The following is a 23,381-nucleotide window of genomic DNA, read 5'->3' as shown; positions in this document are numbered from 1 at the left end:
GTCATGGCTTGCAGATCTTCATATAAGGCTGGTAACTTGCTCCAGGGGTCATAATCAAACCCACAGGGGCATTTTTGGGCTCTGTGCCTGGGGTCTTGGCTGCTCAGGACAGCCAGAGGGATGTCCTGGGTCCTGACATGGGGGTGGCAGAACTGAGCTGCAGATAAAGCAGCAGGACAGTGTGAAATAATCTGGAGTCTTCTCCCTGATAAGCTCCAGAATCCTGGCAACACTTCACCCTAACTCTGAACTCTGGAGATACCCTTGGAATGACAGAAAATTCTTCAGGCTTTGTAGAGGGATTAAGTAGGTTAAACAAACGTTGTAGGACAGGGTTAGAATTGCATCAGCCATGGCAGCTCCTGTGGGCTCAGCTCCTGAGCAGACTCCCCGGGCATCTTCTGCCTGCAGGACTTGCTCTTTGTGCTGTCTGACAGTGCCAAGGATTTATATCAGCCCCAGTTCTGAACAGAAATGGTGCCCAGGTGCTGTGTGCTCCTGCAGGTCAGGGCAGCACCCAGGAAACAGCTGTCCCTGCAAACAGGAGCAGCACAAAGAAAATATTGATTTAGACACTAAGTGGAACGAAGTAAAACCTTTGATCTCAGGAGGGTTTCCTGGTTGTAGAGGAAAACTCTTGGGTCCCGGAAGGGGAGCAGGGGGAATGCTCAGGTCTGAGCAAACCCCTTCAGCATACAGGGGACCCAAGTAGCATTTTGTGTTCTTCTGTGGTTAAAATGATCTTCCAGGGAGCAATTTTCATCCCTGGTGTGATGACAAGGGAGGATAGTCAGGTCTGAGTCTGTCTGTGCATCCTTCCTTCTGTCTTTCCACAATCTCTGCTGGGCAATGTGGGCTGTCCTAAGATAAGATGAAAGCAGCAGGCAGGTTTTGCAGGAGGAGCTCACTGACTGCTTGCATGATTAATGTGCTCCAGGGATGGGGGAGCTGAGTTGTTTGTGATTGACTGTGGTGCACATCGACCTGCAAAGGGTATAAAATGCTGCTGGAGTCTGGGCCAGCCATGTAAACTGCTCTCCCAAGGTCACAGGCAGCTTCTGGGTGGTGTTTGTCATCCCTGCCCTCTTGGGGACACCTGCAGGGCATGTCCAGCAGAATGCAAGGGACACACAGAATACTCACTTTTGGAGGAGTAGTGAAAAACTGTGAGATCTGATCAAATACAGAAATAAAATTCTAAAGCAGCTCCAAAGTTGCCTTATAGCTTTGTAACTGTGAATTCTGCAAGGTCAAAGACTGTGAATCTGTATGTTTCTAGCCAAACCTGAACATTATAATCCTTTAGACAAATACTGTAACCAAATCTGAGGTTTGGTCTGAGCCACAGTGAGATTTCTCTGAGAAGTTTAGAAAGTGAGTGAGCTTCACTGAAGCTTGTGACTCAGAGAGAGGGATCATTCCTATATATACCATATTTTGTAATAGATGGTAGAGTTGTTGTTTAGATACTGCATTTAAAAACTGTATAAGCCATAAATCATAATTACCCATGTAATCACTGTCTCCTGCTTCTCACTGGCCAAGAACCTTCCCTTGACCACTCTGTTACTCCTGGGCTGCACAAAACCAGCGTTAGGAGATGTCTTGGCCACAGGCACAGCCTTGGTCTGCTGGTGCCTCTGTTTAGCAGGTGCCTGTGCCCTGTGGGGCTGGGGGAGATCAGCACCACTCGGTTTTCCCCTGTGACTCTGGGAATTGTGTTCCCTTCACTCTCAGGGCTGAGCGCTGGGGTGATGCTGTGGCTGGCAGGATGGAGGGGGGACAGGATCTGTGCTGGGCAGGATGGAGGCACTGGGACAGGATCTGTGCAGGGCAGGATGGAGGCACTGGGGCAGGATCTGTGCCTGGTAGGATGGAGGATGCTGTGCAGGGCAGGATGGAGGCACTGGGACAGGATCTCTGCACACCCCGAGCCGGGGCCATCCTGCAGCGCCCATTCCCTGTGCTGGGCTCGGGGCCAGCCCAGGAATGCCTGTGCAGATAGCAGAGGCCCCCCCAGCTGCCCTGTCCATCTTTAGCCCTGTCTCGGGTTACCGGCCGCCTCCAAAGGCAGGCACGGCCAGCCCGGCCCCCGGGCAGCGCAGAGGGGTCCGGGCAGGGCTGGGCCGATGGCATTTCTGAGGAAGGGCTGAAGGACGCTGCCAACCCGCCTGAGCCATGGCCCTGCTGTGCTACAACAAGGGCTGCGGGCAGAGGTTTGACCCCGAGCACAACGCTGAAGGTGAGTGAATTCGTGTGCCTGCCACCGGAGGGAATAATGGGAATTATTGTGTGCTGCTTTCCCGGGGCACAGGCACCCAAATGGCAGGAGCTGCCTCTGGAGCTGCTGGCTGTCTCCGGTGGCTCATGGGAGGAGATTGTTCTCCTGAAAGCTCCTGCCCTGTTTTCCCTTTTCAGATTCCTGCCTGTATCACCCTGGTGTCCCCATTTTCCATGATGCCCTGAAGGTGAGTGGGGCAGCAGCTGTGGGGAGTGCCCTTGTGCCCAGCAGGACTGCCCACAGCTGACCAGCCTGTCGTGTCCTGCTGTCTAGGGCTGGTCTTGTTGCAAGAAACGCACAACAGACTTCTCTGAGTTCCTCTCCATAAAGGTGAGTGAGCTGCCAGCCCGAATGCACCCACTGCTCCTCCATCCTTTCCTTCTGGCCCCCGCCCAGTGCTGTCCCACCCTGTCCTGTGTCAGGGATGTCCCTTGTCCCCTGCCAGCCAGGGATTTGTATCTGCTTCCAAGGACCTTCCAAGCAAGGTCAGAGCCCATCTCTGCAGGACACTGAGCCACCTCATCCTGGAAACTCACAGGGTTTGGGGACAGCCACCAGGCTGAGGAGGACAAAGCAGTCACTGGGCTTGTCTCTGCTGCTCAGGGATGCACAAAGGGGTTCCACAGCAAGGAGAAGCCCCCTGAGCCCTCCAGCCAAGAGAAGAGCTCAGATGAACCAAAGGCCAAGCCAGTGAAGGAGATCATTGTCCAAGGACCAAAATCAGCAGAGAAGATGCTGCGGGAAAGACCAAGGTGAGAAAGGCTCAGCTAAGTCCTGCCCTGCTGTGTCACTTCTGTGTGTGTCCTGCCCTGCTGCTCTCTCAGGAGAGGCACTTAAATCACAGAAAAACCCACTTGGCCTTTGCTGCTGCTGTTTCCCAGCTCTGATGAGCCAAGACAACTGCTGCCAATTAAAGTATCCAGGTCTCTGGAGCAGGCACTGGAGAAACTGAATGTGTCCTCTGAGGACAGGACACTCGAGAGCACTTGTACAGGTAAGGACAAGCTGATGGATGGCACTGGGGGTGCACATGGTAAATTCAGCACAGGGGTTTGCATGGCAGGCTCAGGGCAGTCAGTGAGTGCTGCATGTTCAGCTACCTGCAAAACTGCAAAACTGCATCTTGGAGGCACATTGGGATGGTCTGTGCCCACCTGGGGAGCTGGCAGAGGGTTGGGTGAGGATTTGGGGGCAGGCATGGGCAGTGTGTGTGTCCTGGGTGAGGTTGTGTTGCTCTCACAGGTGAGGAGGCTGCCCAGGTGAGAGCTGGCACCACGTGCAAGAACGCAGCCTGCAAGGCGGTGAGTACCTGCAGGGACCCAGCTTCACCCTCCTGTGCCTTCACCCTCCTGTGCCTTTATCCTCCTGTGCTTTTACCCTCCTGTGCTTTTACCCTCCTGTGCCTTCACCCTCCTGTGCCTTTATCCTCCTGTGCTTTTACCCTCCCATGCCTTCACCCTCTCGAGCCTTCACCTTCCTGTGCCTTTATCCTCCTGTGCTTTTACCCTCCTGTGCCTTTATCCTCCTGTGCCTTCACCCTCCTGTGCCTTCACCCTCCTGTGCCTTTACCCTCCTGTGCCTTCACCCTCCTGTGCCTTCACCCTCCTGTGCTTTTACCCTCCTGTGCTTTTACCCTCCTGTGCCTTTACCCTCCCATGCCTTCACCCTCCTGTGCCTTGCTCCAGGAGCATCACAGGCCCGGGTTCAGGGCAGGTATCAGGCAGGTGGAAGGTGGCAGTGCCCACCTGCTCCATATTCTCATCCCACCCTGGCAGCAGCCACCTCTGTCACTTCCCACCCACTTTCCTGCAAGAGGTTTCCACATTGGTGGTGCATTTGTGTTTCAGTGCTGCTTGCAGTGAAATACAGCACATATTCAGGGTCGGGCACGTAGGCAAAATGCACATGGAGCAATTCCCACCTGCCTTGAGCTGATGCAGCTCAGCCCAATTTTGCTCTCGCCCGAGGCTGCCTTGTGGAGCACTGCCTGCCTCAGGATGAGTGGGAGGGTGCAGCTGTGGCAGGGATGGGATGCTTGGAAACTGCAGTGAGGGAGTGGGGAGCAAAAGGCAAGAGGCAGATGGGGCCATAAAGCTGGCATGGCCTCTGGAAAGGAGTCCCTGTACCTCAGAGTGAGTTTCTGTGATGCCTAAACGTGCCCACTGTGCTTGTGTTGCCAGGCCCTGGGCTGGTAGCAGGCTGTGTGTGGGAGAAGGGTGCAGAAGGGCTGCTGGCAGGGTGGCAGGGGTGACTCTGTGGCCCTGGCAAGGTTGGGGTGGCTGTGCCAGCAGGGAGCAGGGATGGGTGCTGGGCTGCTGGCTGGGCATGGTCCCAGAGGGAATCCTCACAGAGCCTGGCAAAAGGGTGATGCTGGGCATTCAGTGGACACCTGTGCCCCATCACCCTATGCCAGAGACACAGACAGAACTTTCCTCTGCTTCTTTCTCCACAGATCTACCAGGGCCCAGAGAGTAACACAGAGGTTTGTACGTTTCATCCTGGCGTTCCTGTCTTCCACGAGGGGTAAGAAAAAACCTTTTCCCAGAGCAAACTGACCCTGCCATGGCAAGGAGGTGGCCCCAGCAGCATGGGCACTGCAGCTGTGGGTGACACCCCGCAAGGGGACAGCTGGGCAGGGGCAGCTCCTGGTTATGAGCCCCTCTGCCTCCTCCCCACCCTGCTGTGGTCCCTCTCCTGCTCCTGACCCCACTCAGGCCACCCTGCTCTCCTCAGGATGAAGTACTGGAGCTGCTGTGGAATCAAAACCACGGATTTCAGTGCCTTCATGGAGCAGCCAGGCTGCAGCCGTGGGCGCCACTGCTGGATAGAAAAGAAGGTGAGGGGCTCTCAGCACAGGCAACTCGTGTGAGCCATTGGCATTATTGGCATTTGAGAGTGCTCTTTCCATGCTCTGTATTCACACAGGTTTCTGCATTTTATTGTCTTAGTATTCAAAATTGCTGGCAGGTTTGAGTGGCCAATCTTCACCCATCTGCCCTTTGAGGTGCTGCTCTGCCTTCACAAGATGTGTCAGCTCTCCCCCCCAATGGGCAGATGTGCAGTAGAGATCTGAACGAGGCAGGACCTGGCCCTGGACACAGCATGGCCAGCATTGCAGGCTGCCACGCAGAGACAGGTGGCTGAGCACAGGAAAAGTCCTAAAAAAACCCCAAAGGCTTTGGCAGATGATTGCGGATAACTGAATTTGGCTTTAATGGAACTTTTGCTCTGCAGCTGCTTCTCAGGAGAGATCTCATCCACACACCAACATGGTGTTGTGGCAGGCAGCGGGGACCAGATCCCAATTCCCAATACTGTGTCTGTAAGTTTCCCCAGGAAAGTTCTTGACTGGAAACAAGCTTGAGCTGCGAAAGTTCTACCAAAGCAGCCCAGGATAACCCAGAAAGTGCACTGTGTTCCTCTGAGTCAGCACTGCTCCCAGCAACCCTCTCTGAGCCCAATCTCCTCTTTGTGAATGTAAAGAAGGCTGCAGAGAGGGAACTGTGATGCTGTGATTCAGGTGTTTGGTGCTAATTGTCACCTGAGGGCCAGGATCTGGGGCTAGGGCTCCTCACGGAGCATTTCTGTGGCTGGCAGTGTGGAGGGCTGCAGGGGTCTGCCTCCTTGTGCTGCTCAGAAATGAGCTGGTGGGGACACAGGCCTGTCAGTGCCTGTGCTGCTGACACGGTGATAAATCTGAAACGTGGGGGTTTCATCTAGGGTTCATCTGACTCCCAAATGCAGCATGGTGCATGATCCATACCCAATCCCTCCAGGCTGAGATTCCTGTCTGTGCACAGCACTTAGGGGCTTGGGCACAGCAGAGTGGCTCTGGAACTAGGAGAGGTGTCTCTGATCGATCTCAGAGTGCCCTGAAGGAACCCCAAGTACAGCACTGATGTCCCATGTTACATGGGATGGAAGCATGGCAGGGACTGCCCACCTTTGCACAAACCATCTCCCCTCAAAAACCTGCACAAGAGGCTGGCTTTGTTCTCCTGAGATACCAGCACAGATGTGCGAGGAGCATCCCGAGGCTCAGCCGTGCCCTCTGCTGGGGCGGTGCCTGAGCCGTGCCTGCCCTGACGGGCTGCTCTCCTCCTGGGCAGGACAAGAAGGCGGTGCTGTGCCGGCAGGACTGGCACCAGACCGGCAGCCAGGTGGTGGTGACACTGTACGCCAAGAACCCCCTGCCTGCCCTCAGCAGCGTCAAGGCGAACCGCACCGTGGTGAGTGGGGTGGGCTCTGCACGCTTGGTTTGCAGCCCCAGGAGCCAGCTGGGTGCCTGGTGCTTTTGGGTGCTACCAGCAGGGCTGGCACTGCCAACCTGCCATCCCTGAGCTGAGAGCCTGGTGGCCCCACTGCTGCATCTGCCCAGCAGCTCTGGCTTTCAGCTTCCTTTGGTGGATTTGCTGGCTTTGGGTCCTTGACCTGTGGCAGAGGTGAACCTGTCACGCCCTGAAAGGGGTGGAATGTTGCCAGGTGCTGAGGGCATTACCAGACCATTATACTGGAGCCAGGGTGTGGGATGCAGGATGGTGCTGAAAGGCAGCTGCGCTGTCTGGGGAAGAGCTCTGGCAGTGCTGTGTTGCCCTCTCAGATAATTTTCTGTTGATCTTTCAGCTCGAGGCTCATGTCATCTTTGAAGGGAATAAGATTTTCCAGGCAGAACTGGAGCTCTGGGGGGTAAGATCCTGTTTGCTTTGATTTCCCTTTTCCTGCATGGGGCTGGGCTGCAGCTCTGGGAGGCAGCCTGAGCTTTTCATCCCGGGCTGGGTACAGGCATTTATGGCCACTTCTGCTGGGAAATGCCTCAGGGGCTGCGAGGAGACTGACGTGGCTGCACTGACTGATCCAGGGCTCAGGTCGGAGCTGGAGGTCCCTGCCAGCCCTAAAGGTGTTCTGGGTTTGCTGCCAGGCTGCCCCAAATGCTCTTTGGCCCGGCAGGTCCCTGTCTTTGCCACAATCCTGCTGTGAGTTGCAGGTCTGAGCTATGAGAGTGATTTTTCAGCTGCTGGCTGGCTGGGGAGAGCAGCAGCGAGCTCAGGAATTTGCATGTGCGTTTCTGGTCGGTATTTCTGGCGCTGGCTGTGCCTGCAGGCGCGGAGGGCTGACAGGTGTGGGCATGGCTGTGTCTCAGCACAGCTCCTGCTGGGGAGAGGCTGCGAGTGCAGCCGAGGCAAGCTGAGCTCTGCTGAGCTCGGTACGAGCACGGTGGTGCTGCTGAGACACAGCAATGTGGAGCTCAGCTCAGCTCAGTGCAGCTCAGCTTCTCCTGGCACAGGAGGAGATTTCTCCTCTGGCAGGGCTCAGTGGGTGATAGTCTGTGACACACTGTGTAATTGGTTTGAATCAACTGGTGGGATGTCACTGGGGCCAAGCACGAAAGATCAGACCTGATAATCTTAACAAAATTACAAATACAAAAATTACAGCGGTTTCTACTAGACAAAACAACATCGTTGTAATCAATTTTTACAGCAGCACAAGCAGTTCTCAGGCACACACACCCTTTTCCAGTATATAGGAGCACAGTTTTCTGGTCAGTGACAGGGTGAATTTTGAAGTGGCAAATTTGGATGAATTTCAAAGTTCAGTGTCTAGACACCCATCCTGGGCATTAATAGTATTGCTTTCACAAATGAATCCCTGCTGTTCTCTAATAATGCAGGATTCTAAGTTTACTGTTTGCCACCTTTCATTCACCTTTTGTGCCCACACTCTATGTTTTGAAGGGCAGAGCACTGTTTTTTCATTATTTAATCTTAGTGCAATGATGGGCTGGATAACGTGAACAGTGGCCACATTAGAAGCAGGTTCATAGGTGAAATTTCCCATAGTCCATTTACCTGCCCGGCTCACTGTGCCTTTTCCCCTCCCTAGACCATTGATGTGGAGAGGAGCTTTGTGAGCATGGTCCCAGCCAAGGTGGAGATCACACTCTGCAAAGCCAGCCCAGGCTCCTGGGCCAGGCTGGAGCTCCCCCAGAGCAAGCTGCAGTCCTGTGGTGAGCCAGAGAAGGAAGCTGCAAGCACAGAGGAGCCCGGGGCTGTGCAGGATGAGGACTCTGACAACAGCTTGAGCTGGTCCGAGGAGGAGGATGAAGAAGAGTTGGAGATGGGAACACCGGATCTGATAACACCGAGTAACTGATGGTCGAGTGCTTCAGCCATTCCCTGGGTCCTGTGCCTCCATCCCTTGTCCCAAGTCCCTGTCCAGCTCTCCTGGGCCCCCTGAGCTGCTGGGCACCTTGACACCAGCTCCAGCAGAGCAGTCCTGGCCCAGAGCCGTGTGCAGGCTGCAGCGTGGCCTCTCCCCGGCTCGGAAGGGACAATTAATAAACACCCAGAGCAAAGGTTGTCCTCTGAAATCCGTGACGGGCGCTTAAGAAACATCCGCGGGCCAAACCCCGCCTTGTGTCACTTCCTCTTCTGTGCCTGCCTGGGGCAGGACAACAGGAGGAGTCACCTTGGGTGTCCCTGGGGGTGTTCAGAGCCCAGCACCCTCCCTGAGCCCGGCATTTCTGGGGGGGACACAGCCTTCCCTGCGGCTCCTGGGGCGCTGAGCCCCGGGCTGAGCTGAGTTAATCTCTTGCCGTCTCCCCCGCCCGGGCCCCGCGGCTTGGTCGGGACACGGTGACCGCGGACACGGGAGTGTCCCCGCCGCCGGCAGCCAAGGCGGAGCCAAGGAGAGGCGTGAGACCGCCCGGGGCAGCGGTGGGATGCGGAAGGCGCCCCGGGCCCGGCGGAGGCGGGGGATGCCTGCGGGAGCTGCGCGGGCTAACTCGGCACGGGAACGGGAACGGGGGCGGCGCACGCCGGGAACCGGAGCATCCACCCTTGTGAAAAACCCAGCAATCTTCTGCCACAGCGCCACTAAATTGCACAGTCTCGTGTAGAGAAAGCAAAAGCAAACACTCACTTTTGCCATCCTTTCCTTTTGCTAGCATTATCTTTATTAAAGATATATTGTCCTTAATAAGGATACACGTTACTATTTGTGGCTGTGCGTATTTCTGCGTATGAGGTTTGAAGTGGATCTACTGAGAAATCATCCAAAGTCAGACCAACTCGAATAAGATAATACAATACAATACAATACAATACAATACAATACAATCTCTCAAGCTAATTTCGGATAACGCATAATTACAAAAGAACGAATTTAGCATCAGCAGGATCATAGGGGGGCGGATGGCGGGGCTGTATCGGAGCACTCCGGCGGGGCCGTAGCCCCGGGCCGGGCCCGAGGGGATGCTCCGTTCCGTTCCGCTCCGCTCCATTCCGTTCCGTTCGGCTCCGTTCCGCTCTCCGGGGCCGCCGCTCCCCGCGCTCCGCCCGCCCCGGCCGCGCGCGCCCCCTGGCGGCTCCCGGGGCAGCGGCGGCGCGGAGGGCGCGTGCGCGCGGCGGCGGGCGCGGGGCGCGGCCGGGTCGGGGTCCGCGGGGAGCAGCGGGGCCGCGGGGCCGCGCCGGAGGTGAGCGCGGGGCGGCGGCGGCGGCACCGCCGGGGCGCGGGGGCGGGCGGAGCGGAGCGGCGGGGCCCGGAGAGCCCGCGGGAAGGGCGGGGGAGCGGGGGAGCGGCGGGCCCCGCGCGTGGCCGCGTGTGTTCCCGCCCGGCCGTGCCGGAACATCCTCCGTGCCCGGCCGCGCTGACAGCGGGGCGCGGCCCGCGGCCTCCGCCCGCCCGGCCACCGCCGCTCCCGAACCGGGGGACGCTGTGGGCGCACCTGTCCCGGCGGGACGCGGCCGGCTCCGGGACAGGGCAGGGCAGGTAGCCCGGCGGTACCGGGGCTGCTCCGCCGCAGCCGCGTGGCCGGCCGGCTCCTGCGTGCCCCGAGGGCTTCGGGAAGGGATGCGCGCCCCGCTTCGCGCTGGGCCGTGCGGGCGGAGCTGAGTGCGGCGGCCGGGGGTGCTGGGGAAGGGCTTGGAACGAGCCTTTATCTGCTCCGGCAGGGCAGGGCAGATCGCGCTTGCCCCGGTGCCGCCGTGTGCCCGGGCTGGGCTGGGCTGGGCTGGGCTGTTCGATGCCAGCGCGATGCTAACAATCCCGATCAGGAGCACCGCGACAAATTTAAGGCGACCTCTGCTCCCAGCGAGTGTCATAAAACGTTGGCACGAGATGAGGCAGCCTTTGGGAAGGTCCCTTGCCTCCCTGCTGGGAGTGAGGATAGGTAAGGATAGGAAGGTTGGATTTGTTCTCCAGCAGCTGGCACAGCGCTGTCTCAGGAAGAACAGTGCAAGGTGGTGACCTAAAACGCTCAGGGGGTGCCAGGTATGGTCTCATTTAGCAGCTGCCAGGAGCTGCCCTTCATCGCTCAGTGGTTCTCTTCTGCGCGCTGGGAACTTTCAGTTTTATTGCAACCTGCGCTGAGTTCCTGCTTAACCTCAAACCCCGAGAAGCAATGCTGCTTTTTATTTGTTCTGAACTTCTCTCTGGTTTTTTCCCCTCTGTTGTTTTCTGGTTTTGTTTGGTTTTCAGGGTTTTTTTTTTGTTTTCTTTTTTTTTTCAGGAAGTAGTGAGTAATCAGTTATCTGTTTATTCTTTATAGATGCTTGCAATTCCCACCATAATTACCCTGAGTTATAAAAAAAGCGTTAAATGCTTTAATTTAAGAGTTTTATGTGTACCTTAAGCTTGCAATGTGTGTCCTGGGCTAGGGTGCAGTACTTCTTGTGGCAGCATCATTTGCTCTTTGCCCCAAGCTCATTTTTTGATTTTTAAAAAGCTCACGTTCTCTTCCGTGTAAGATGTAAAATACATCACTTGAAGGCATACTTTGGAGCCAGTTTGCCACTGTTCACCAGCACAGCGGTTTTCCTACAAGGAATTCAAGATCATGAGATACATTTTAGATTATTATTTCCATTTAAAAAAACTTTTAAATATTATTCATGGAAGGAACTTTACAGAGACCCTGGAAAAACAACAAAATGTGCGGTTTGCAGTTAGTAGGAGGAAGCTGAACGTGTGGTTTGATTTGTTTATGTGATGAGGCTGTGATTCTTCTGGGGTCCAAAGTATTTTCACACAATCTGGTGCCACGAGAAGATTTGTACCTCTACAGGGAATGTTTTTTTACTTTACATGCCAGTTTGTGTAAATCTGATGAACTGCTGAGAGGCTCCTTGACTCTGGTAACTTTCGCTCACATTTTAGAATTGCAATGCTTGATGCAAATGAGACTTGGCAATGGTTGCAGTATTGTAGTGCACAAGCCATGATAAAATACATGAGTGCATGCATTAACTCTTGTCTTAGTCATACCAAAACTCTTTGAAAAAATTGGTATTGATTGAGCAAGTGCATTTTTGTTTGTTTTTGTTTGGGGGTTGTGTTTGTTTGTTTTGGTTTCTGTGTTTTGGGTTTTTCTGTTTTTGCTTGATTTTGTTTCAGTTTTGTTTTTGGTTGGGTTTTGTTTGGCTTTATTCTTTGTTTATTCTTGTTTGTGTTTTTATTTGTTATTAAATCTCCCTCCCCTTGCCCTCTCCTTCTCCCCAGTGAAATTTGGGGGCTGAAGAGGAGGACTCAAAGAAGTGCAGTCCAATGGAAAGTGTGGAGGGGCTTTTTTTCCTCACAGAAAGCAGCTTAGATTTTCCTGGTGTAACATTGCCCTTCATGCACAACAGTGGCTTTGTTACAACTGAGACTGCCAGCAAATGCCAGGTGACAAAAGATGATAGGAAGACACACTAACAGTTTTTTATTTTTCTTTTTCCCCTCAAACAGGAATCCAGAATGCTTAAACTGGATTTATCGTTCATCCTGCAACGAGCCTAAAACGCCTCTCCACAGAACTTTATGTCTGAGGTACTGTTTGCTTCTTTTAGCCAACAGTAGTGACTAAAACCTTGTCAGAATCTATGGAAGGTGGGAAGGACATGGTTATTAACTTCTTATGAGCTGACTGTGACCCCCCAGGACCAAATTGCTTGGATCACCTGGGAGTGAGTTGGTGAGTGTGGGCACAGCAGCCTGCAGCCCTGGCTCCTGTTCTTACACCTTTGCTCACCATCAAAGGGACACTTGTGTTCAAATAAACTCTGAAGGATCCCTGCCTTGATTAATCCATGCCTCTGCACGTGGTGTCAGGAGGGAAATCCAAGTTTGATACTCTGCAGCTTTTGATTCTGGCAGGATATGTGTCATGTTCATACACTGGGGATCCAGATATCTGCTGGAGTCTTGGCTTTGAGTTCCTGTGGGCTGTGCAGCTGCACCTTGTCACAGTCTTATTGCATCAGCTGTGCATCTCCTCCATGAGCTAATGCCCTTTGGAAATATTAATGATCCATTCAGGATCTTGGATTCATGGAATTGAAGGTGTTTGATATTTGGTCACTAATATCATTGCTCTGCTATAAAATTTGGAGTATAAGTGCCTGTAGTAGGATGCTTGTGTAGTTGAGTTGCCCAAATACCTCATGCAGAACACTTCATTTTCACTCATTTTCACATTCATTTTCACTGTAGTTTCCTAAGAAATATCGCTTTTGTGTGTTTCATCCCAAAAAAAATAAAATCTTTTAATCAATAAGCCAATTTCAGCCTTGTTTGACAGAGGTAGAGGTTTTAAAAATATTATTTGAAATGTTTTGAGGGGTTTCTTTTATTTCCTAGAAACAACTTTTTGTGTCAAAAGGCATGAAGGGCTTTCTAGCATTGGCACTGAAGGAGCAGCCAGCAAGAACTGCACTCCTGTTGTGTGCTTGGGAGCTGAATTCATAGGCAAAGAGCTTGGAAAGGGAGCAAGCTCCCTCGGTTCTGTTGTTCACATGGAGCCTGGGTGCTGAAATGCACAGTTCCTGCTGTGCTGCTGAAATCCACCTTCCCCTGTGGGTTTTTCCCCCTTTCACAGCCACCCAGACTGCTGCAGTTTTATTTCTCTTGCAGGTGAATGGTAGGACAGAAAGTGGTGTGAAAACTTTGAGAGGCGCTGAGAAGTCCAAGTAGGTCACTCACTGCTGAAGGATGTGAGGGATGAGGTCTCCTATTTAACTTTTTCTGCTCTTTCTTGGCACACATTCTGAAAGCCTGGCACTTCTCCACCCCTTTGGCACTTGCCTAAAACAATGGCAAGTAAGCTGAGCTGTTGTGGGATAGTAGCAGAGTCTTGATTAAATTGCTGAGAGCCCCTTTCTCTTCCCTGCTGGGGCTGGTGGGTAAGCTGCACATGTGAATTAACTCCTTTGCATGGTGTGATATATTTAGAACTGCCCTATCCACCCAGTTCTTTGTTGAAAGTTCCTGCCTGACTTCATGTTTCAGGCAGACAGAGTGAGTTGTCTCTGATGTAGTTTTTGTTACTGAAAGATGAGCAATTAAGTTGTTTCAGTTTCTTAATTTCTGCCTGCCCCTGGTAAAGCAGGATCTGGTTCTCCAAAACAGCGCGGGCTTGATGAAAGTGATGGCTGAGCAGAATGACACAGCTCAGTACAGCAGATTTCAGCTGAATTAGAGAGTTTTCTGCTCAGTTTTGGCCAAAATGGGGCCCTGTCTAAACTGTAAAGAGAAGGAAGGAAGAGCAGACAAACTCAGTGAGAGTGAGTTTATCAGAGAGCAATATCAGAGCTAAAATCCACCTCACAAAGAGCATCTGATGTTAGCAAGGCAGAGGCGTGTCCTGCTAAGAAGTTCTGCAAAGGGGTTTAGAAGTGTAGGAAGTATAAAAAACATAAATCTAGAAAACTACCGAAGGATCCAGGTTCCTGTTTTCTCTCTGTTTTCTGTCACTGTATTCTCCCTTCTCTCAGCAAACAGGGAACTTCCCTTCAGGAGTGTTAAGGGAAGATCTAGAAGTTGTTTCTCTACCACAAAAAAAAATCTGATGCAACGTGAAGTTATTGTGTGTCTGAGTTCCAAGCAGTGAATTTCCCCAGCAAATGTTCATCTGGAGAGCAAACTGTCCATGTTAATGATACCAGAAAATGCTTAATTAGGTCAGAACAGGAGCAGCTCTTCAGATGATGTCTTGACATGTTGAAATCTTGCACATTCCAGAGGAAGTGCCAGGTGTGCAGGCAGTGAAGTCAGACTTTGCAGCATCTTCTGAGGAGGGAACTAACCCAAACAGGGAATGCCAGTTTTCAAATTCAAAGCCATTGATGGACAAGATAGAAATAACTCTTATCTAAGTATTTTTGCACAACACTTCTGAGTGGGATGATTTGGTGTGGTTTTTTTTCTCTCTTTTTATTTTCTGGTTGCTTTTTAAAAAAATATTATTTAATTTGAAAATTATTCCCATTCTGCTGTCACTGCTAGAATCTCAACTGCAATAAAAGTCCTTTCCCTGCAAGGACTAAGGAACCCAGATTACTCTCACTACTTTGGATTTTCTGTTCACTTGTTTCTTTAGCTGCATAACCTTTCAACTTGGCTTTGAAGCTTGTGACCAGCTTTCTGTTTCTAAATTGGGTTTTTTTATCTATTGACGTGTTAATCTGTATTTTTCTTTCTTTCATTTTCTTGTTACTTGTCATATGTGTAGTCATATTTTTCTCTCTAAAATTTCCCCAAAAATTCTTTAGTAGGTCACCAAAAAAATCCCGAACAAACCCTAAACCAATTTTCCTACTCTTGGTAATTTTTGTTGGTAATTTTGTTTTTGCAGTGAGTATGGGATTTTTTTTTCAATGTATATTTATATTTAGATAGCATGCAGTGCCAGCTTCAAGGGTGCTTAAGAAATAGGGATTTTCCATGCAAATTTGAACCCAGGCTTTTTTACTATCTTATGATGTTTTATTGTAGCCAAATTGTTTACTAAAAAAATAATTAGAGATTTCAAACATTATGAGTTATTAAGTACATTATTAAGTACATGGATTTAATAGAAAAGACCTGATGGAGGGAATATTAGTTTGCTTGGTTGTGACTTAAATTAAAAAACTCTTTGTCTTCCATATATAAATCTTTAACCAAACTACCCTTGCTCACAACATAATTTTCTGGAGTCAAGTAGCTTTATTCCACTCTTTACTTTTTGATTAATTAATCTAAATTTTGTGTTTCAATACAAGGAATGTGTATCCTGGTGTGTGTTTGTTTTTCTGTATTGCAAATGCCACACACGATTCCTTTCAGCTCAGGCAACCTCCTTTAAAGGGGCCCTTCAGAGAATCATACTTGAAAGCCTGCAAGCTCTTTAGCTGTGTTTGTGTAGTTAATGCTTTGCCCAATGCCTTGGCAGGTTTGCCTGGAGTTATTTCCCCTTGCAAATGTTGCTCTTCTAAAATCCGAGTTTTAGCGAGGTAATTCAAGGTATTAGTGCCCTGAAAAGAGCATTCATGTTTCAGGCTTTTTTTTTGTTACTTTATTACTGATTTCCAAGTTGAAATCTGTAATAGCCTTAAATAAAACACCAACAAAGTAATCTTTGAGTAACACAGTTTCATTAGACATTTTGAATCAGATTGTGTTAGCTGCTGCTGGTGGCTTTGGAGTTTTTCCATTTGGGAATCTGTGCTGAGGGTGCTGCTGTGATGTCCCTCCAGCCATGGGCAGGCTTTGGGGTGCAGTTTGGGGATACCCTGTCACTCTGAGCAGAGCTCTGGACACCAGTGCACAGAGATTTTGGAGATGTGAGTCCCTGTTTGGGTTTTCTAGAGAGATCTGTTTACAAGTGTTTGCAATTTGTTTATTTGGGAAACCAGGGGTTGGGCATATAAGAGGCTTTGTGTATCATCTGGTTTTTGTTGCTGGCTTAGCTCTGCCATCTCTGTGATGTCACTTGTTAGTGACTGGTCAAAATGAATTGTCTGTTGCACAGATAGTTCATTTGGGGAAAGACCTTTGCTGTGGAAGCAGTGGTGTTGGTCAGCACTCAGGTTTCTGGCACAGCACGTTCTGGTACTTCAGGGGTTTGATGCAAGTGCAGGAATGGGCTTTAAAGCCTGCCCTGTGTCCAGCCAGGCTGGGGCAGCAGTAGCAGCACAAGGTGCTGGTTCCCTCCCACCATGTGTGGTTTCCACAGTGTCTGTGTACATACACTGATGCTTCCTCAGCACTGTGTGTTGTAGTGACCAGTCAGTGTCACTCCAGTTGCAGCTTTGTGCAAAGCTTCAGGTAGCCCATTTTCACTTAGCTCAGAAGAATCGTGTGCTCCCAGTGAGAAGGTGGATGCAGGTAAAAACTTTGTCTAAAAGGACAAAGCTGAGGCTTAAATGGGAATGAGTTGTTGATTTGTTTGGATGGTCCTGAAGTTCTGCATTCCCTTTGCCACTCTGATGATGTTGGAGCTGAGATCTTTCTGGAACATGCAATCAAAATAGTTTAGGTTGGAAGGAACCTTTGAAAGTCATCTGGGTCAACCACCCTGCAGTGAGCAGGGACATCTTCAGTGAGATCAGCTTGCCCAGGGCCCCATCCAGCCTGGCCTTTCCAGGGATGAGGCAGCCACAGCTTCCCTGGACAACCTGTGCCAGGGTTTCACCCCCCTCTCTGTAAATAACTTCTACCTTATATCTAATCTAAATCAATCTTTTCCTACTTTAAAGCCACTGCCCCATCTTCTATCATAACAGGCCCTGCTAAAAAGTTCTTCCCACTATTCTCTTCTGTTTGAAGCAGGGTATTTTCTGCTGGTTGCAAGTTGAGGATTACTGATAGTACCTCAAAGGCATTTGGGTGAGAAGGCAGATGCAAGTTCCTTCTTGTTCAGGCTAGCAGTGGAAGCTCCAGCACTCAAGAAATGTACAACAAATGACTGCTTGTAGTTAGTTCCTTGCTATTTTCAAAATTCTTGCTGTTCATGTGATGAAAGTTTAAAATTAATTGTGTTTTAGACTGTATTAGTTTGATTGTCAAACCTACCTTTCCCATATCAGGAAAGGGATATGGAAAACCTCAAAGTGTCAAATATCTCCTGAGTAACAACTCCCCAGGAAAGCTGTTTGACTACTGATCTTTTAGGACATGTATTTTTCTCATGCTCATTATTTAGAGGACACCAAATAACTCAAGCCTATTAAATCCTGCTTGTTCTGTCAGTGATTAGTGAGTGTAATCTGTTCTTGGCTTCTTTAGAAAAATTCTTTATGGATTCTAATCTGGGTTACTATGGCTAGTTAGATTTCAAAGAACAGCTTTTCTTGAGGGTGCTGCTTTCTGAACCTTTTATCAGGTGTCCTGTAAATAATGTAGTTTATTCAAGACTGATTGATCTGAGTGTAGTGAATTATTATTGTAAACAGTAGCAGTGCAGCCCAGAAATGAATATCTTGATTTTATTTATAACTTCTGGACCTTTCTTTGTGGTAAACTGTTTAGATAGCAGACTGTGTAGGCAAATGTGAGTGTTGGTGTGTGTGTGTGTACAGAGGTGGATGTGTGAACCTACAAACGACAGAGTATCTTGTTACTGGGTCACAATCCCTTTCCACTTGCAGGTGCCTCTGAGGACTTGTCCTTTTGCCTGTGGGAAACAGTCTGGCAGTAAGGCAAGACTGTGGGAATTTGGCTAATTTGTACTTACATGGTTGGAATGCAGCCAATTGTCACTTAGCTCTCCACTCATTGCATCTCCATTTCACTATTGTCTTTGTAGCCCCGAGCTCTTCAGAGTGCCTTGAGACACTGAATGTGATAAGAAAATCCTCAGCTATATTAAAAACACTTGCTAAATCTTATCTTTACAGTGCCCACCACTGAGTGTGCTTTGCCTGACTCCCCTCTTCTTGCTTTGAGCAGGACTCTGTTTGTGGGTGAAGGATGCAGACTATAAAGTGCGTGGTGGTCGGAGATGGCGCGGTGGGAAAAACTTGTCTGCTCATCAGCTACACCACCAACGCCTTCCCCGAGGAGTACATCCCCACTGTGTTTGACAACTACAGTGCCCAGATGACCGTGGACGGCCGGACAGTCAGCCTGAACCTCTGGGACACTGCGGGCCAGGAGGAGTACGACCGCCTGCGCACGCTCTCCTACCCCCAGACCAACGTCTTCATCATCTGCTTCTCCATCGGCAGCCCCTCGTCCTACGCCAACGTCAGGCACAAATGGCACCCTGAGGTTTCTCACCACTGCCCCAACGTCCCCATCCTCCTGGTGGGCACCAAGAGAGACTTGAGGAGTGACCTGGAAACGGTTAAAAAGTTGAAAGAGCAGAGCTTGGCTCCCACCACCCCGCAGCAGGGGACTTCTCTGGCCAAACAAATTGGAGCAGTCAAATATTTGGAGTGCTCGGCGTTGAATCAGGAGGGTGTTCGGGAGGTGTTTGCTGAAGCTGTCCGTGCAGTTCTGTATCCTGTGACAAAGAAGAACACAAGGAAATGTGTCCTATTGTAGTTGCCTTGGGTGATGGATGTTGGGAGTTGACTAGAATCTTGGAGGGCTTTTTAACGAGTTAAATTGAAGATTTGCATCTTGCACTAACAGCTCTAAGCAGAAATGGTTTATACAATGAATATTCTTGCAGTCTTACTGCTTCAGGGAAACTGAAACGGAACAGGTTTTTTTTTTTCCAACTGAGAGGTCAAATACCTAGTCTATTTCTAAAGTTCCAGTCTCCAGCTTCTCCAGGGATCACTTGATTATTTTAGTGGAGGAAAATAAAAGAGGAGACCTCTTTGAAGCCACTTCTTTACTAGATAGCCATCAGTTACTAGATTTGCAGAAAAGCACAAATCCTGATAACTTTGCTTTAAGTGTAGCTGCTGCTTTTCCCATCCTTTATTCACTGATTGAATTTGTTATACAAACAGAAGTCTGGCTGTCCAGTTGTTTTGTCAATTTAAAGCTTGAAAACAATTTGTTTACTTGCGAAAATGCCTGAACTGAGATTCACCTTGTAGTGAACTGTGATTGATTGTATGAAGAGTTAGCATTAGGCATGGTTAATGCAATGAACAAGACCAAGGGAATACCTGCAATGATTTATTAATAGAAGCAGGAGCTGATTTCTCCTTATGTAAGGAACTTAGAATAATGATGACTCACTCAAATGAGTGATTTTCATAGTTTTGAGGTGGAGAAGTGGAAGAGTAGTTTAGATTCAAGTCTTCCGTAATCTTCTAAACTGAAATTTTATTTCGCTGTCCAAAGAGACTTTGCACCCTGAGAATAAAGTTCTAACAATTACCTTCTCAGGCTGACTGAGGTATTTGGGATGACACTTCTCAAAATGAGATTTTCAGTGTAATCCCTTTGATGAATTCCAGAGACTTGACAGCAGCCTGTTTGCTTTTGAGGAATGAATTGCTTCAATTCCTAACATTCTCGGGGCCACCATCTCAGATTTTTATGGCAAATTCCTTAGTTGTTTTTCTGTGAGAAGGCTGACAGAAAATTTAGAGGTTCTGTTTACAGGAACCCCTGCTTCTTCCTGTTTTCAGTTCAGTCTGTAATGGTTAGCCAGTCACTGGATAGGATTACCTGGGTGGTTTTTTCCTCTCCTGGATGCTCAGTTCTTATGAACTCTTTTTAACTGAACTTCTATTTACATACTTTTTAACCTTCTTTAGCAGCTCTAGTAAGTGGCAGCTGGCTTTTATTTTCAGGATGTGCACTGTTCTTTATGTGTGGTTCCGGGACCAGCTGAGGAGTGAGCGCAGAGCCCTTCCTTAGACTCAACCTTCCAGCTCCGTGGTATGAAAGCAGCATGCTTCAAAGATACTTTGTGTGAAACCACTGGTGCTGGACTGGGCTTTGTTGTCTGAAGTTGACAGTGCTGTCTTTGTCTGGCTGCAGCCTCAATTGGTCATTCAGAACTTGCTTTTTCCTTGTGATTCCCACACATGCGAAACTGCACTGGTGTATACCCTGGTCAGGAAAAAAAAAAAAGTGCCTCATTTTAGCAGGATAACAGAAAATACAGCAACAAGGTTATTAGGGATCTTGTGTTAATTTGACCTTGCTTTATCTGATGCTGGCAAAAATACCAAGTGGATAGAAATGTTGGTATTTGTGCTCTATTCCACTATTTGAAGAGGATGTGCCTTTCTTCAGCTGGTGTAACTGATGCTGATGCTAACTGCAGTTTTTTTAATCTGACACATGCTCATTTTGGTGCTGCTGTAGCCAATTGCAACCCACAGATTACAAACTGCAGTTAATCCAAATACTGGTGCCTGTGGTCAGTGAACCAACACAGAGTTCCAAACTGAGCACAGAAGTACCAAAACACCCTTTCTGCAGGATGTTTGCAAAAGCCTACACACTCTGCACATTTTTCTTCACCAAGTGCCATTGCCTGGAGTGCTTTGTGTCCCTTGCACTTGCAGAGGAAGTGCTGTTCCAGATGTGGTTCCTGCCCTGAAGGCTGTGAGGGTGTAGAGAATTCACTGAGATAACCTCTACTCACCACCTTCTGCCTTTGCTTTAGCTGTAGGCCTGTAGTGTGGGCTGGGCTTGCAGGCAGCAATTAACTCTGTGCCTTGTAATTCAAGATTATTTTCTGTAGGTAAATTTCAGTAACTGAGTAAATAGACTTTATCATGTTTAAAATGTATTTATTTAAGCCAGTGCACGTGGTTTGTTTTAATGCTGGTCAGACCTAAATCAACTGTCTAGTGACCCCGGTGCAAGCCCATAACCTTTGCTTTATTCAGAAATGTACTTTTAAAAGTCTGTGATACGTTTGAACTAGTCTTAAGAGGTGCCTGAAATTAAAAGTCTACCTTTTTTTTTTTTTTGCTACATATATTTGCAGTTTTGTACTGAAGCTACTACTGTTTTTAAAAATTTTTACTTTTTTTACATACTGAAATCTTTTAATCCTGTGCCTTTTTGTGGTTATTCCTAACTGAATTACATGCATTTTGTGGAGATGAAATCTTGTGAGCAAGTATTATTGCACAACCCCTCCATTTCTGTAGGCTCAAGCAGCCATCCTGGAGTGAACTGGAAGAGAGTGTAGCGAGATAAAATTCAACTGCTTAATCAATTTATTTGATTTGGTTACACTGTTGATTACATTATACCAGAACACCTTATCCCCACTTAGATTACTTAGCAAATGGATTGCACAACAGTGCTGAGGAGAATAACATGATAGTGATAAAAATGAGCAGAGGGAACTTTGAACCATCAAAGACTTTTTACTCACTTTGGAGAACCTGGTTATTTAAATGCTTTGTATTTCTGTCACCCTCTGATGGGAATAAAAGTCCTGGCTAGCAGCTGGTTTCCTCCAGCCTCTGCTTTCCATGAGGGTGAGGTTCAGGACAAATCCAGAGAGCTTTTCCTTTCAGTGGGCATTCTCCCTTCTTGATCCTCCTTCCTTTTTTTCCCCACCTGGAATTCTTGGTCCTTTTTTGTAAGTAATCCAGTGCTTCAGTTTACAATCAGTTCTGTTTGTTCCATGCTTTATTTTTCTTCTGTGGGCAGTTGAAAAATACAGACTTCACATAATCCCATGGCTGGATTTTGTCTTGTTTTGGGAGGTCAGAAAACTCAGTGTCGGTTTCCTGATCGGTTCAAGGTCCTTTGGTTTGTTTCTGAATAGAGATGCAATGTGTATGTCTTAATTCACAGAAGAGACTCACTGTGAAGACACAGATTTTAACCTTTGCTTTGTAAATGATTTCTGAACTACTTGGGGTTTTTTTTTTAAATACAGCTGAAGCTGAGCAGTTCAGGAATTGTGTGTCCAAAGGATATCCATGAGCTGTGCTTAGATTTGGAAGTGCTTTCTTCAGTTTACAGCTGTAGCTATTTCTATGAAATTTAAAGCAGAAGAACCTCCCTGTGCTTTGTCTCCGGGTGCTAAACCTCACTCTGTAGAACCCTTGGTGCTGCTTGGGCTGACCCAAGAAGTGGATGGAGCTCAGAGGGGTCCCAACCCCAGAGTGGGCAGCAAGGACCACCCATCAGCATGGGAGCCCAAGACTCTGAAGCGTGGTACCGATACATACACTGGCAACTTGATTTTATGCTATAAAATAATTTGTATTACATCTAACAGTTTTAAAGGATTTTTTTTTTCCTCCTTGTTTTATTTTATAAATTATGCATAATGACATTGTAATAAACCTTTCCTCACCTCTCTGGCTGTCGCATTAACTCTCCCTGCTGTTTGTACCGCCCCTGTGCTGAAGGCAGCTCTTTCCTGTGGAAAGCCAGGCCCGGTTCTTTGAGGCAATAAAAGGAATTTTTGGCAAGGCCGGAGCGTCTGCGCTTCCTTGTGCGCCGCGGGGCGGGGCCGCGCGGGGGCGCTGTGGGCGGGCGCCGCTCCCGGGGCCGCTCCCGCCGCCGCTTCCGCTCGCTCTCGGTGGCGCGGCAGCGATGTCGGACTCGGAGAGCGAGGAGGAGGCGGACGGCGGCCGCGCCGAGCCCTTCTCCCTGGCCGGCTTCCTCTTCGGCAACATCAATGAGGCGGGGCAGCTGGAAGGGGACAGCGTCCTCGACAAGGTAGGGCCGTGTCGCTCCGGGAGGGCACGGCGGGCGGAGGGATGGGTGAGCCGGGGTGCTTGGGGCGCCCTGTGGGCTATCCCGGGGTGAAGCCGGATGACCCGGTTTGTGCCGGGATATACCGGGATATGCCGGGCTCTGCTGCGGTGAACCGGGATGTATGGAGGTGCTCGGGGTGTCCCGGGATAACCCGGGATGTACGGAGGTGCTCGGGGTGTCCTGTGGTCAGCCGGGGTGTCCCGGGGGATGCTCGGGGCGGGCTCTGGGGCAGGACCCCGCGGGGCTCGGCCCGGCCCGGCGCTCGGAGCCTCCCGGCTCTGGTCTCCCCAGGAATCCAAGAAGCACCTGGCCGGGCTGGGCGTGCTGGGGCTGGGCAACCTCATCACCGAGATCACCGCCAGCGAGGAGGAGAGCGCCGAGAGCGAGGGAGCGCACCTGGACGAGGAAGGTTTGGCGCTGGGGGGCTGCGCTTGCGGAGCGGAGGGGCTGCAGGGGCACAGCTCTTGCCGAGAGAGCAAAATGCACCCGGGTCTGCGGGGAATATCGTGGTGGTCTCTGGCCAGAGCCTCTCTGTCAAAGGCCTTCCCTTCTCCACCTTGCCAAACAGATTCCCACAGTAGCTCCTGATCAATTCTGCACCTGTTCCCTTTAATTTTTTATAAGTACTTTTTCTTTTACTTGTCTTTCCCCCTTCATAAATGAGTTTAATCTGTATTTATATTAAAGAAGCCTACTTAGCACACAGTATTATATC

The 23,381-nt window shown here is 49.6% G+C and overlaps 3 protein-coding genes across 6 annotated transcripts in view; all 3 read left to right on the top strand.

Annotated features, from left to right (window-relative positions):
• Positions 1–2,031: 2,031 nt before the first annotated feature.
• Positions 2,032–8,649, top strand: ITGB1BP2 (integrin subunit beta 1 binding protein 2). The gene is made up of 11 exons (XM_064712803.1): positions 2,032–2,242; positions 2,419–2,468; positions 2,555–2,611; positions 2,885–3,033; positions 3,163–3,275; positions 3,524–3,582; positions 4,734–4,804; positions 5,015–5,117; positions 6,391–6,510; positions 6,905–6,967; positions 8,165–8,649. Exons 1-11 carry the CDS (start codon positions 2,179–2,181, stop codon positions 8,432–8,434), a joined length of 1,119 nt encoding a protein of 372 aa, XP_064568873.1. The 5' UTR covers positions 2,032–2,178; the 3' UTR covers positions 8,435–8,649.
• A 1,040-nt stretch (positions 8,650–9,689) lies between these two features.
• On the top strand, positions 9,690–22,378 carry LOC135447928 (rho-related GTP-binding protein RhoG-like). Of its 3 annotated transcripts, none has more exons than XM_064713155.1 (3): positions 9,690–9,755; positions 12,008–12,088; positions 17,969–22,378. In XM_064713155.1, the coding sequence occupies exon 3, from the start codon at positions 17,990–17,992 to the stop codon at positions 18,563–18,565; it is 576 nt and encodes a 191-aa protein (XP_064569225.1). In that variant the 5' UTR covers positions 9,690–9,755; positions 12,008–12,088; positions 17,969–17,989; the 3' UTR covers positions 18,566–22,378. The 3 variants fall into 3 exon arrangements, with proteins under 3 accessions (XP_064569225.1, XP_064569227.1, XP_064569226.1); XM_064713157.1 differs by lacking the exon at positions 9,690–9,755 and adding an exon at positions 9,927–10,451; XM_064713156.1 differs by lacking the exon at positions 9,690–9,755 and adding an exon at positions 9,927–10,552.
• A 103-nt stretch (positions 22,379–22,481) lies between these two features.
• TAF1 (TATA-box binding protein associated factor 1) overlaps positions 22,482–23,381 on the top strand; it is a 29,919-nt gene continuing 29,019 nt past the window's right edge. For both annotated transcript variants that reach the window (XM_064713152.1, XM_064713151.1), the window contains exons 1-2: positions 22,482–22,627; positions 22,958–23,075. In XM_064713152.1, coding sequence (XP_064569222.1) covers positions 22,502–22,627; positions 22,958–23,075 — 244 coding nt within the window. In that variant the 5' untranslated portion in view covers positions 22,482–22,501. The remainder of the gene's footprint in view (positions 22,628–22,957; positions 23,076–23,381) is intronic.

The sequence above is a fragment of the Zonotrichia leucophrys genome, chromosome 4A (assembly GCF_028769735.1).
Source record: "Zonotrichia leucophrys gambelii isolate GWCS_2022_RI chromosome 4A, RI_Zleu_2.0, whole genome shotgun sequence".
In the NCBI taxonomy this organism is placed as follows: Eukaryota; Metazoa; Chordata; class Aves; order Passeriformes; family Passerellidae; genus Zonotrichia; species Zonotrichia leucophrys.
The sequence above is the reverse complement of the archived record's forward strand: the minus strand, read 5'-3'. Positions and strand labels throughout refer to the sequence as shown.

Bases quoted from the DNA above. Each gene is read 5' to 3' on its own strand.
- ITGB1BP2 (XM_064712803.1), top strand. From the start codon at position 2,179: ATGGCCCTGCTGTGCTACAACAAGGGCTGCGGGCAGAGGTTTGACCCC. The intron at 4,805-5,014 runs GTAAGAAAAAAC...TGCTCTCCTCAG, and splicing joins GTTCCTGTCTTCCACGAGGG to GATGAAGTACTGGAGCTGCT. The intron at 6,511-6,904 runs GTGAGTGGGGTG...TTGATCTTTCAG, and splicing joins TCAAGGCGAACCGCACCGTG to CTCGAGGCTCATGTCATCTT.
- LOC135447928 (XM_064713155.1), top strand. From the start codon at position 17,990: ATGCAGACTATAAAGTGCGTGGTGGTCGGAGATGGCGCGGTGGGAAAA.